General features: G+C 32.1%; 1 protein-coding gene across 1 annotated transcript in view; it reads left to right on the top strand.

The window, feature by feature from the left end:
• LOC125036955 (glutenin, high molecular weight subunit DX5-like) overlaps positions 1-8,452 on the top strand; it is a 44,390-nt gene extending 35,938 nt beyond the window's left edge. Inside the window, exon 3 of the mRNA XM_047629916.1 lies at positions 8,402-8,452. Within this exon, the coding sequence (XP_047485872.1) occupies positions 8,402-8,452 (51 nt within the window). The remainder of the gene's footprint in view (positions 1-8,401) is intronic.
• The last annotated feature ends 6,692 nt before the right edge of the window (positions 8,453-15,144 follow it).

Consider the following 15,144-nt stretch of genomic DNA (forward strand, 5'->3'; position numbering starts at 1 on the left):
GGGCGACATGATTATTAAGAGAGCAATAAATATCATTATCATTAACATACCAATACCAAGAAACATAAGGAGATAGAAAAAGAGAGAAAAAGTGCGAGTTAAAGAGAGAGCGAGAGCGAGAGAGAGAGAGAGAGAGAGAGAGAGAGAGAGAGAGAGAGAGAGAGAGAGAGAGAGAGAGAGAGAGAGAGAGAGAGAGAGAGAGAGAGAGAGAAAGAGAGAGAGAGAGAGAGAGAGAGTAGAAGACAAATATACAAACAAACAGTCGCTAAAAGGAAAGAGAAAAAATAGTGAAACTCATTATAATTCTTACCTCTCTCTTTATATTATTTTTAGAAGAAAAGAGGAATTTAAAGATAATTTCGATTTTCAACTCAAAGGAGATTACTACTTGATCTGCTGATGTCGCTTATATTATCCTTCTGTCACTGCCCTATCAATATCTGTCTGTTATTGAATCTTTGTCCATCTTTTATTGTCGGTTGGTATTCTCTAACGCATGCTCGGTTTCAACATAGTTCTTCATTATTATTAGATATCAGTAGATGATGATAGAAATATATAAAGTAGGAAAAATATAGAATTCACAAGTATGAAAAGTACGAAGAGAAATCAAAGTCGAAATATCAGAAGGAGAAATATAATACGGAGACGAAAATTAAGATTGGAAGTATAAGGAGCAGGAAAGGATGATGTATAAGAAAAGGAGGAGATGTAAAAAGGAGATGAAAGAAGCTGATGTAGGGATCGGCGTGGGCGTGAGTGTGTGTTACTGTGTGTGTGTAATTGTGGACTGCCGCGGCCGGGATCGAATTATTTATCTGAAGAGATCGTTGTGACAGTCTGTGTGATTATTTAGCTTGAAATATGTGCCTAATGGGAAATTCAACTTTTTTTTCTTAGAGATTGTGGTAGACTTATGCATCTACATTTCGGGGGAGGGGAGGGGGGGCGTTGGTAGTTCCTTGTATTTTCTGATTGTTAAGTAGTTATTATTGTTACTTTTATCACCATTGCTCCTGTTATTTCTGAGACTTTCAGTATCATTCAGTGTAGTTAATTATTACCCTTATCATTCTTATTATTGTCATTATTATTGATGCTAGTAGTTGTAGATACAGTGCTCAGTAACTTATCAGTTTTGTTATTAATATCGTTATCATTGTCATAACAGTATTATCATTATTTCTTATCATTGCCATTATCATTACCATCATTATTACAAGAACTCTTATTATTATTAGGTTATTATCATTGTTGTCATTACTATTATACTTATTATAATTACCATTATCAGTATCATTTTCATTGTCCATTAAAATTAATCAAAAATTAGTTAATTGAAATTATTATTGCTGTTGTTATTATTATTATCATTATCATCATTATTATCAAAATTATTATTACTGTCATCATTGTTGTTATTATTATCATTATTATCATCATTATTATTATTATTGTCATTATCATTATTATTATCTATATCATTATTGTTATCTATATTATTATTATTACCATTACATTACCATTGTCATTATCACTAATGTTAATATTACTATTGGTATTATCATTATTATCATCATTGATATCGTTTTTGTAATCATTGCTTTTATCATTGTAATTACATTTATCATTGACATTATCATTATGAACATGATCATTATAATAGTTTTTAATATTATTGCCACTGCTATTATCATTACTATTCTTATTCAATTTTTTTTTTTATTATCATCATTAGTGGTAGCAGTAGTAATAGTAGTATCATTATTATTATCATCATTATCATTATCATCGTCATTATTTATCATTGTTGCTCTAATAATTATTACTAGTAGTAGTATTGCTATTATCATTGTACATCATCACTATTGTTATTATCATCATCATTATTGTGATAGTTATTATTATTCTAAGCATTATTCTTATCCTTATTAATAAAATGATTATTATTATTATTATCATTACTATCATTATCATCATTACTTATTATTACTGTTATTATCATTACTGTTATTATCATTATTATCATCACTACAAACGTTATTATTTGTATACCATTATCATCATCATTGTCATCCTCATTATGATTATCATTACATGTCATTGCCACATTAACATCATTATCCTAATAGTTTTCATCAATCAATGTCTTTGACAAGCACGGGTGGTTCAAACCCACATTACAGTGCACGTATCATTACCAAAATGTTTTGTCCCCTTTTTTGGTTGTTTTGGCGACATGATTAGGAGAGCAATTGATAAGACCAGTATTAATTGAAATTAAAAAAGAAAGAAAGAAAAGGAAAGAAAGAAGAAAAGAAAAGGAGAAAAATAAGGAAAATAAAGAAGAAAAAGGGAAAAAAAATACAAATGACATTAACAATAATAATGATTATAATTGCAATCATGATAACAATGGAAATGATAATGATAATGGTAATGATAATGATAATGGTAATGAATATAATTTCATACTTCAAGATAAATGCTCACACACACACATTGACTGTCGCATCAATTATCAATGTTATCATTATTATCATCCTCTTTATGATTACCATTATCATTACCATTTTCATGATCATAGTCATTATTATCATTATTGTAATTATAATCATTATTATTGTTATTATTTTTGTTATTATTATCATCATTATTATTATTGTTATTATCATTATCATTATCATTATTATTATTACTATATTTGTTATCATTGTTATTAATATATCATTATTATTATTATTATTGATATTTTTATTATTATTTATATAATTATTATTATTATTATTACTGTTGTTAATATTATTATTATTATCATTATTATTATTATCATTATTATTATGGTTATTACCATCATTTTTATCATTACTGTTGTTATTATTTTTATCATTATTATTATTATTTTTATTATTATTATTATTATTATTATTATTATTATTATTATTATTATTATTATTATTATTATTATTATTATTATTGTTATTATTATTATTATTATTATTGTTATTATCAGTATTATCTTTATCATTATTCATATCATTATTATTATGATTAACATTAATATTACTATAATTATTATCAGTGTTATTGTTTTTTGTTATCATTACTTTTACCTTCATCATGAACATGATTACTTTATTTTTTTTCATTATTATCATTATTATCATTATCATTATCATTATCATTATCATTATCATTATCATTATCATTATCATTATCATTATCATTATCAATATCATTATCAATATCATTATCATTATCATTATCATTATCATTATCATTACCATTACCATTATCATTACCATTATTCATTATCATTATCATTATTATAATCGATTACTGAGAAATCTAGGTAATCGATTACTGAGAAATCTAGGTTATCGATTACTGAGAAATCTAGGTAATCGATTACTGAGAAATCTAGGTAATAGATTACTGAGAAATCTAGGTAATCGATTACTGAGAAATCTAGGTAATCGATTACTGAGAAATCTAGGTAATCGATTACTGAGAAATCTAGGTAATCGATTACTGAGAAATCTAGGTAATCGATTACTGAGAAATCTATGTTATCGATAAAAAGGAGAAAAGTGTAGAACGTAAATAACTCTCATACCATATTCTTTTTTCTCTCTGTAATGTTTACCTAATTTTAGTGTTTTATATTAAAATGGATTAAATTTTTAAAGATATAAATATAATCAGAAAATGGTATGATAGTTATTTACGTTCTACACTTTTCTCCGTTTTGTCGATAACATAGATTTCTCAGTAATCGATTACCTAGATTTCTCAGTAATCGATTACCTAGATTTCTCAGTAATCGATTACCTAGATTTCTCAGAAATCGATTATAATAATAATAATGATAATAATAATAATAATAATAATAATAATAATAATAATAATAATAATAATAATGATAATGATAATGATAATGATAATGATAATGATAATATAATGCACACGCAAACACACACGCACTCGCGCGCGCACACTCTCCTCTCTCCAATGATCTCGTCAAATGCATATTTCGCATCTCTCTCATCGTTGCCGCGGTGGCCTAACGGTTAGCGCCCTGGCCTCCCACGCGATGGGTCCCGAGTTCGATCCCGGCCGCGGCAGTCCACAATGACACACACATACAGTGACACGCACTCACGCCCACGCCGATCCCTACATTGCCCCCATTCCTTTTTCCTTTTACTTGTGCATTATTAATCTCAATTATACTGTTTTAGCTATTATTACTTTTACCATTGTTATTATCATAGTTATCATTATCATTATCATAATGATAATAATAATAATAATAATTATCATTATTATTATTATTATTATAATGATTATGATTACAATAATCATATTAATGATTATGATAATTAAACTGATTATGATAATGACGATAACAGTAATGACAACACCCACACACAGACTGTCACAACGATCTTTTCAAATCCATAATTTGCATCAATTTCATCGTTGCCGCGGTGGCCTAGTGGTTCACATCGCCTACATCCCTACATCGCCTCCTTCCTTCATCTTTAGATTTCCTCCTTTTCCCTCTTATGCATCTTCCTTTCCTCCTTACGCTTCCACTCGCAATTCCTTTGTTTCTTCGTGTAATTCATTCCATTCTTGTATCTCCTCTTCCTAGACTTCGATTTCGATTTTCTTTGAAGTTTTCATACTCGTGAATTCTATCATTTTGTCCTACTGAATTTATTACTATAACTATTTACTCATATGTGTGTGTGGAAGTATAGTATCAGAAAAAACAACAACAACAGTTTTAGTGAATGAAATGTAACTATCCAATAATAGTAATGAAAAGCAATGTTGAAATCTGAGCATGCGTTAGGGAACACCGAATGCCAACAGACAGTAACAGGACAAAGATTCGACAACAGACAGATATTGATCGAACAGAGACAGAAGGATAAGATAACCGACATCAACAGATCAAGTGGTAATACCTTCTGAGTTGGAAATCGAGATGATTAAATCCCTCGTTTCTTCTTCTAAATAATAATAATAATTCGTTTGTATATCATTCTTCTGCTCTCTCTCTCTCTCTCTCTCTCTCTCTCTCTCTCTCTCTCTCTCTCTCTCTCTCTCTCTCTCTCTCTCTCTCTCTCTCTCCCTCTCTCTCTCTCTCTCTCTCTCCCTCGCTCTCTCTCTCTTTGTCTCTCTCTCGCCGTGTCTCCTCTCCGACTTTGTATACTTGTCCCTTTATCTCTCTCGAATCCCCACTTATCTCCCATTCGTCCAGCTTTCGTATGTCACATTTTCATTCTTCTTCCAATCTCTCCTTCCCATTTTCTCCCCAACCCTATACCCCCCCCCCTCCCCCTCCTCTCTCTTTCTTCACCTTATTCCTCCACCCTTCTTCTCCATCTCTTTCCTCATCATCTCTTTCTCTTCTTCCTCCCTCCTTCCATCTTTCCCGAAAGAGGGCGAAGGAAAAGGGGATGAAATAAGAAATAAATCAAGCTGAGACGCCCATCCCTTCACGTGGGCGGAGGCAGTTTCCTCTCCATCTTTCTCTCTTGTTCTCTTTCTTTCTTATTTTTTCCTTCCCTTTTCTTTTTTCTTCTTCCCTTCTTTCTTTTTCTTTCTTTTTTTCTTATATCTTCTTTATTTCCCTTTTCTTTTTCTTCTTTATTTCTTTCCCTTTTCTTTTCTCTTCTTTCCTTATTCGTTTTTCTTCTCTACTTTCTTTTTTTCTTCTTTCCTTCTCTCCTTCTTCATTTTCTTTCCTTTTTCTTATATCTCCTTTCTTTCCCTTTTCTTTTTTCTTCTTTCCTTTCTTGTTTCTTTCTACTTTTTTCTTCTTTCCTTCTTTCTTTTTCTTCTTTCCTTGTTCTTATATCTTCTTTCTTGCCCTTTTCTTTCTTCTTTTCTTTATTCTTGTTACCTGTTTTTCTCCTTTCTTTCCTTTTTCTTTATTCTTGTTTTCTGCTTCTCTCCTTTCCTTCTTTTTCTTTTTCATTTCCTTCTATTTTTCGTTTTTCCTCTTTTTTTATCTTCTTTCTTTCTTTCCCTTTTCTTTTTTTCTTCTTTCCTTCTTTCCTTTTTTTCTTCTTTCTTTCTTTCCCTTTTCTTTTTCTTTCCTTCTTTCTTTCTTTCCCTTTTCTTTTTCTTTCCTTCTTTCCCTTTTTTTCTTCTTTCTTTCTTTCCCTTTCCTTTTTTCTTCTTTCCTTTTTTGTTTATTCTTTCTTTTTTTTCTTTTCTTTTTTCTTTCACTTTTTTTTTTCTTTTTTGACAGTGGCTATTGTAGTGATACCATTTCTGTTCCTTTACAACGTATATACTACTAATACTGCTAATGAAGACATGGAAAACAATGATGCAAATCATTATGTTAATAATATGACAATGGCAAGTAATGATAATTATGAGGATGACGATGATGATGACGAGCATGATGATAATGTTATACGAATAGTGTTTGTGGTGATAATAATGATAACAAGCAATAATGATAAGTAATGATGATAATGATAACAATGATAAGAATAAGTGGTGACAATGATAATGATGATGTATACTATTACTACTGCTGCCACTAATGATAATAAAAAAGAATAAGAGTAATGATAATAGTAGAATAGGAATAAATATAATAATATAATAATAATAATGATAATATGATAATAACATTGGCAATAATAATAATAATTATAATAATGATCATGTTCATGGTGATAATGATTATAATGATAACGATAAGTACGATAATAACAATGATAAAAGTAATGATTTAAAAAACGATATCAATGTGATAATAGCATTGATAATACCAACACTATTATTAGCATCAGCGATAATAACAATGATAATGATAATAAGAATAACAATGATAATAATAACAATATTCACAAGGATGAAGATAATAATAATAATGACAATAACTAATAATAATGATAATAATAATATTATTATTATCATCATTAATAATAATAATAATGATAACAATAACAATAATAATAATAATGATAACAATAATAATAATGATAATGATGATAATAATAACAGCAACACCAGCAATAATAATGATCTTAATAAATCAATGTTTAATTAATTTTATATGATAATGAAAATGATACTAATAATGGTAATGGTAATAAGGATCATATTAATGACAGCAATGATAATAATAACAATAACAAAAATACATTATTGATAGTAATAACAGCAGAGCTACTGCTATTGCTACTGTAACTACTACTACTAGCATCAGTGATAAAGACAGTAATAAGAATGATAAGGGTCATAATTAACAACACTAACATTACTTTAATAATGATTCTAGGAATATCAATAACAACAACAGGAGCAATGATGATAACAGTAACAATTTTAGGGGTGCGTAGACCAAGTAGACTTCCATATGCCTGGTTGAGTTTTTATTCAGGAAAAGATTCGTCTGCAGTGAACAGATGTAAGGTTCCAGGCCTACGGCACGCTGCCACCTCCTGATTAGTAGGTTCGGGAACCGCGTGTGTTGTGTATGGGTGTGTGAATGTTGTATGGGAGAAGGGTGGAAGGAAAATACAGAATGTGTGTGCTGGATGTTGTGTGTGTGTGAAAATGTGAAAAGGAAGATAGCGTAGGCTGAGCGTCTGTGTGGACATGTATGGAAGAAAAATGCAAGATCATAGAATTCTTCCTCTTCCCTTCGGTTTGAGCATCCACCTTCTGGAACGAAAACATACCAAACCCTAATTTAAACAAGTTAATCTACAACCCAAAATGGAGATTAATTGATAGTGCTGATGCACTCTGAATAAACACTGTGTAGCACTTTAATAAATTTAGTGCTTTTTGACATTTATTCTTTAATTGACCAATGTCTTTCCAATTAAGTCTACAATCAAAGAGTAGACCAAGAAATCTAGCAGAATTTTGAATGGGTATTGGGTGGTTATCTGAAGTTAGTCTGATGTCTGGTATCTTTCTAGGGGGAAAAAAATACTCCAATACACTTTCTTGTGGAAACCTTAAAACCCCACTAGATTCTGCACTATTGCTGGAATGCCATAATGCACAATCATCGGCGTACAGTGAGTATTTAAGATTCTGAGGGGGACCTGGTAGGATGTCATTAATCATGCATAGAAATAATGTTGGCGACAAGACACTTCCTTGTGGGACCGACCCTGTTTGCCTGGATAAAAAGGTAACATTGTCGGAAAAAAGTTTGACAGAGAAAGTTATGTCATACATGAAATTTTGAATAAAACAAGGCAAGGTTCCGCATAATCCAAAAGCATAAAGTTTTCTGAGTAGGCCATTTCACCATGTCATGTCGTAGGCTTTTTCTATATCTAAAAATACTGAAATCAAATTTTTTTTTTTTGGCAATTGCCTCTTGAATATGACTGTCCAGCTTTACTAGTTGATCGAGAGTTTGGCGTCCCTGTCGGAAGCCACACTGCTCGTCAACTAGCAAATTAATAAGCAACTTGTCAACGCAATTGTGCGGTAGGAGATGGCAGATCTGGGATTACCCCCTCCTTTCAATACGGGAATGATGTGGGCGAAGTGCCATGAGTTTGGAAAACTTTAGCTTTTCCAAATTCTAGGGCTCGGACAAGCTCATTCATTGTTAGTCTTTATTGTAATCAAAGTATCCCCTGTGGCAAAGTGAATAAGTTGCAGCTCAGCGGCTTCCTTGGTGGTCAGGAAAGCGGGATGGTAATTGTCTGAGCTGCTTGTGTAAGAGAACTGCCTGGCGAGTACATTAGCAATGTCTTTCGGTGAATCGAAATTGGTTCTCTCTTGAAGGATGTTTTTTAATTTTGCAAGATGTTTTGTTCTTATTTATTTTTTTGACAGTGGACCAAACCTCTAATATTTTTTGTATTACTATTCATTGTAGAGACAAAGCTTCGCCAGGAGTCTACTTTTGCTTGTCTAATTATTTTACGAGCCCTAGCTCTTGCTAGTTTGAAATTGCAAAAGTTCTCATTTGTGATGTTATTTTTGAAAAGCCTGTAGGCCTTATTGCGTCAGCACAACGCCCTGCGGCAATTTGGTGTCCACCATGGAACTCTATGCTTAACGGTACCTGTCGAAGTTTTAGGAATGGATAGCAATGCTGCTTCTATAATCGAATTCTGAATATTGTTTACTTTATCATCAATGGTTTCTCAAACAAGTTCGAGTTTGACGCTCCTTGTGGAGGTGACCCAGTCTGCTCTTTTTACTTTAAATTTAGGAGCTGAAAGCGTTCTTACTGTGTTGCATGAATATTCAATCAAATTAGGAAGGTGATCGCTTCCCAAGGAGTCGTCAATGGTGTGCCACAGGCTGCTATTGATGAAGGCACCAGTGACAAGTCTATAAAGCTCAAATTACCGGTATTATTGTCCACCCGCGTCGGGCTACCATCATGCAGGACTAAGTCAGACTCATTAATCAACTTAACTACTTGCTCACCTCTACCATCCACCCGCAGGGAACCCCATAACGTATGATAAGCATTAAAATCACCTAAAATTACTTTATTTTGTGGCAGACGTTCCTGAAGAGCAAAATGCTCATCATAGATTATCACATTATCAGGTGGACAATAAACTGAACATAAAGTCATATACGTGCCATTAATTTTTACTTTGCATGCGACAAACTCCAAAGTAGAATCAATAGTCATTTCAGTAAAAGGGAGGCTTTGGTGGATGTACATGGCGACTCCACCTCCACCCCTGCCCTCACGATCCTTCCGACATAAATGGTAGTTCTTCAGCGAAACGACTTCGTCAGAGGCGAGGTGTGTTAAATGCGTTTCTTGGAGAACTATAATATCGGGAGCATAGGATGAGGCTAATAATTTAAGGTCATTTACTTTAGATCTAAGACTTCGACAGTTCCATTGTATAATGGTCGAGGCGAAGATTACGTTTTATGGGGTTTGGAAGTGCCTTATCCACCAGTTTTAATTTTCTTTTTATGGGAGGGAGGCGCCTCCTCTCCCTCGCTTCCCGGGGACCTCTCACGGGATGGTTTGAAGACAGAAGCCTCCATGTCCTGCACCTCCTGGCGAGGGAGACGACTGACAGATTGCGACCTGCTTCTCTCTCGAGAAACCGATCGCGAGCCAGGCGAAGTCCTCAGAGGAGTAGCCCGACCTTCCCCTCCCAACACCATGGGTACTTATACCCCGAAAGAGACCCCCATGCCATGCCCTAGGCCTTGCGTATAAAGACGATACACAGAGTAAATGTCGGAAGACCAACCCGATAGTTCGGCATCCAAACAAGCCAAAGGACCCAAACAACCGTGAAAAGAGAGAGAGGGATAGAAAAAAAAACAAAAAAACTCTGTAACGACCATTACTCTCTTCTACTTTGGAAGCGTTGCCGAAGAGATAGAATAATTGAAAAAAATAAATAAATAAGGGAAAGGATAACTTATTTACGGTATTTGACTCGTAAAATAAATAAATCTTTATTTTTCTTGGCGACTTCAACGCTATCCAAGTAATGAGACATGGATTAAAATACATTCTATAGTCATAAAAATACCCAAGTTCACATTAGTTCGTTAATACTGTCTCTGGCGGCTCGTGTGGCGTTGGCCGCGGCTTATGAAGTCGCACTCGAGTCGAGTGGGCAAAGCGAAAATTGCGGTGAAGCACCAGCCTCGTGTGGGTGCTCAGTGCGTGCGCCCGCTTCGTTGGTGGAAGCAGTCCGGGGACGTCTCATCCAAGCCAAAGGTAGCATCACAGAGTTCCCCACACCCATTATTCAGTAGTAGAAGAGGCAGGCATGCGGCATGGCAAAGACCCTTAGAGTCGGCGAGTTAACAGCCATACACTACAACAATAATAACTACTTAACAATCAGAAAATGCATAGAGATACCAACGCACAAAAAATCTTGTAGATTCAGAAGTCTACCCCAGTTTCTAAAAAAAAAAAAAAAAAAAAAAAAAAAAAAATCTCCGCATAACTCATCCCACACTTATATTTCCTCTTCTTATACTTATACTTAATCCTCGATTCTTCTCTGTACTATCTCTCTTTTATCATATTGTATTATATTTTTGTTAATTCTATTCTCACTGCTACTGTTGTTACTGATACACTTATAGCGTTGTTATTATTATCCATATCATTCTTATTATTGTCATTATCACGGCTGTTAGTAGTGATAAGCACAATAGCTGTAGCAATAACTCATTTTTGTTATTGTTATAGCTATCGTTGTCATTGCTATCATTATCATTATTTAGCAGCATTATTATTATAATTACCATTATCATTATTATCAATGATATCAATATTATTATCCTCGTTATGATTACCATTATCATTTTCATTATCATAATCATTATTATCATTATTGTAATTATAATCATTATTGTTGTCATTGTATTATTGTTATTATTATTATCATTATTATTATTGTTACTATTATTATTTTCATTATCATTATTATTATTATTATTATTATTATAATTATTACTATAATTGTCATTATTACTATTATTATCATATTATTATTATTATTATTTACATTATTGTTATTACTATTAGCATTATCAACATTGTTGTTGTTAATATTAATATTGTTGTTATTATTATTATTATTATTATTATTGTTGTTATTATTATTGTTATTGCTTTTACTATAATTTTTATCGTTATTGTTATTATTTTTATCATAATTGTTATTATTATTATCATCATCATCATCATCATCATCATCATCATCATCATCATCATCATCATTATTACTATTATTATTGTTATTATTAGTATTATTTTATCTTTAATAATATCATTAATATTATTGTTATTATTCTTAACATTAATGTTACTTTGATTATTATTATTGTTATTGTTATTATTATTATTATCATTACTATTATTATCATTATCATTATTATTTTTGTTGTTGTTATCGTTATTACTATTATTATCATTATTATTGTTTTCATCACATATTCTAACAGTAATAATATTGTCATTATCGCTGTTATTTTAATTATTATTATTAATGATATCGTTTTTTATCATCATTACTTTTACCTTCATCATAAACATGATCATTATATTGTTTTTTCATTATCATAATTATTATTATTATCCTTATTATTATCATCATTATCACTATCACTACTTGCCATTGTCACAATATTATCACTATCATGATTGTTTTCGTCCCTGGTCTTCGTGTCTTTACAATATTGACATCATTATCAATTACAACAATACCTTTTTTTCTTTTTTTTATTATTAAGAGAGCAATTAATATCCTTATCATTAACACACCAATAACTACTGCAATGAAAAAAATGGAGAAAGACACAAAGAAAACAAAAAAGAAAGAGGAAATAAAAATAACGATAGAAAGAAGGAGAAAAAAAAGAAGGAAAGGAGGAAAGGGAGAAGGAAAGAAAGAAAAAAAGAAAAAGGGAAGAAAGAAGAAGAAAGAAAGACGGAAGAAAAAATGGAAAGAAAGAAAAAAGAAAAAAAGAAAGTAGGAAAGGAGAAAAGGAGAAAGAAAGAAAGAGAAAAAAAGGGAAGGAAGAAGAAAAAAGAAAGACGGAAGAAAAAATGGAAAGAAAGAAAAAAGAAAAAAAAAGTAGGAAAGGAGAAAAGGAAAAAGAAAGAAAGAAAGACGGAAGAAAAAATGGGAAAGAAAGAAACAAGAAAAAAAAAGAAGGAGAAGAAAAACAGGAAGGAAGGAGGAAGAAAGAAAGAGGTGATGCAGAGGAGGAAAAAGAGGGAATAAGAGTGTGGAGGGATAAGGTGAAAAAGGGAGGGAGTGGAACACGGAGAATGAAATTATGACATAAGAAAGTTGGACGAATGAGAGATAAGGAAAGGCAAGAGAAGGAGGAAGAGGGGATTCGAGAGAGACAAAAGACAGAGTGGGAGAGGAGATACGGCGAGAGAAACAAAGAGAGAGAGAGAGGGAGTGCGAGTTAAAGAGAGAGATAGACAGAAAGAGAGAGAGCGAGAGATAGATAAATGGAAAGGGGAAGAGATAGAGAAAGAGAGAACGAGTTAAAAAGGGCGAGAGATAGAAAGATAAATAAATAGATAGAGAGAGAGTGCGTGCGTGTTAAAGAGGGAACGAGATAGAGAGAGAGAGAGAGAGAGAGAGAGAGAGAGAGAGAGAGAGAGAGAGAGAGAGAGAGAGAGAGAGAGAGCAGAGCAATACAGACAAACAAAAGCTAAGAAGAAGAGAGACACAAGATAGTAAACATCAGTATAATTCGTCTCCCTCTCTCTTTGCATTATTTTTAGAAGAAAAGAGGGATTTAAAGATTTTCAACTCAAAAGGTATTACTCCTTGATCTGTTGATGTCGGTTATCTTATCCTTCTGTCTCTGTTCGATCAATATCTGTCTGTTGTCGAATCTTTGTCCATCTTTTATTGTCGGCTGGTGTTCTCTGACGCATGCTCGGTTTCATCGTTGTTTTTCGTTATCATTATTGGATATATGTAAATATGGGAAAAATATAGAACTCACACATAGGGAAAGTAGAAAGATAAATCGAAGTATAAGTATAAGAAGAGGAAATATAAGTCGAGTGAATTATACGAAGACGGAAAAGAATTTCGAGCAGAGGTATAAGGAAGAGTAAAGGATGATATATAACAAGGAAAAGGAGGAGGAGATGTAAAAAGTAGATAAAAGAAGTGAAGTAGGGGTCGGCGTGGGCGTGGGTGCGTGTTACTGTATGAGTGTGTATAATTGTGAATTGCCGCGGCCGGCATCGAACTCGGGACCCATCGCGTGGGAGGCCAGGGCGCTAACCACTAGGCCACCGTGGAAGCGACACCTTGGATGCAATTTATTATTTTGAAGACATCCTTGTGACAGTCTGTGTGTGTGTGTGTGTGTGTGTGTATGTGTGTGTGTTGTGTGTGTGTGCGTGTGCGTGTGCGTGTGCGTGTGCGTGTGCGTGTGCGTGTGCGTGTGCGTGTGCGTGTGCGTGTGCGTGTGCGTGTGTGTGTGTGTGTGTGTGTGTGCGTGCGTGTGTGTGTGAGTGTATGTGTGTGTGTGTTTGTGAACATTAATCTTGAAATATGAGTTTGTCCGGAAATTCAACTTATTTTTTTGAAAACTGTTGTTGATTTATGTATCTGCAAGATTTTTTTGGCGTTGGTAGATCCTTATTATTGTTACTGTTTTCATCATTGCTCCTGTTGTTAGATATTCTTAGTATCATTATTAGTGTTGTTAATTATCACCTTCATCATTCTTATGTCATTATCACTGATGCTAGTAATAGCAGTTACAGTAACAGTAGCAGTAACTCATTATTATCATTATCTTTATCATTACCATTATCATTATCGTCCTCATTACTAGTATTTGTATTAGTTAGTAGTAGTATATTAATATTATTGTCATTGCTATTATCCTTATTATCATTATTATCAGTATTATTTTCATTATCATAATCATTGTTATGATAATTGTAATTAAAATCATTATTATTTCTGTTATTATTATCATTATTGTTGTTGTTATTATCATTTTCATTATTATTATCATTATCATTACCATTATCATTATATATTATTATCATTATTGTTAACATTATTTATTATTATCATTATTACTGTTATTATCATTATCATTTCATATTCATTAGTGGCAGCAGTAGCAATTGTAGTATCGTTATTATCATCATCATTATCATTATTATCCTTTTCATTATTTGTTATCATGATTACTATTATAATAATTACTACTAGTTGTGTCGCTATTATATTTTCTATCATAGTATTATCCAAATTATTGTTGCTATCATCTTCATTGTTTTTAGTTATTATTATTATCTTTATTCTTATCATTATTACTATTACTATTACTATTATTATTATTAGTATTGTTGTTGTTGTTACTATTGTCATTATTATTATCATCGTCATCATCATTATCATCATCATCATCCTTACATATCATTGTTATTATCATTATTATCATCACAACAAATGTTATTATTTGTATACCATTATCGTCATCCTCATTAGGGTTATCATTACTTGCCATTGTCACATTATTATCATTATTATGATGGTTTTCCTCATTGTTCTCCATGTCTTTATTAGCAGCATTGGAAAGGACCAATAATGATATCATTATTATTTTTTTTTTTCGCGACATGATTAAGAA

This window comes from Penaeus chinensis, chromosome 22 (assembly GCF_019202785.1).
Source record: "Penaeus chinensis breed Huanghai No. 1 chromosome 22, ASM1920278v2, whole genome shotgun sequence".
NCBI classification, from domain to species: Eukaryota; Metazoa; Arthropoda; class Malacostraca; order Decapoda; family Penaeidae; genus Penaeus; species Penaeus chinensis.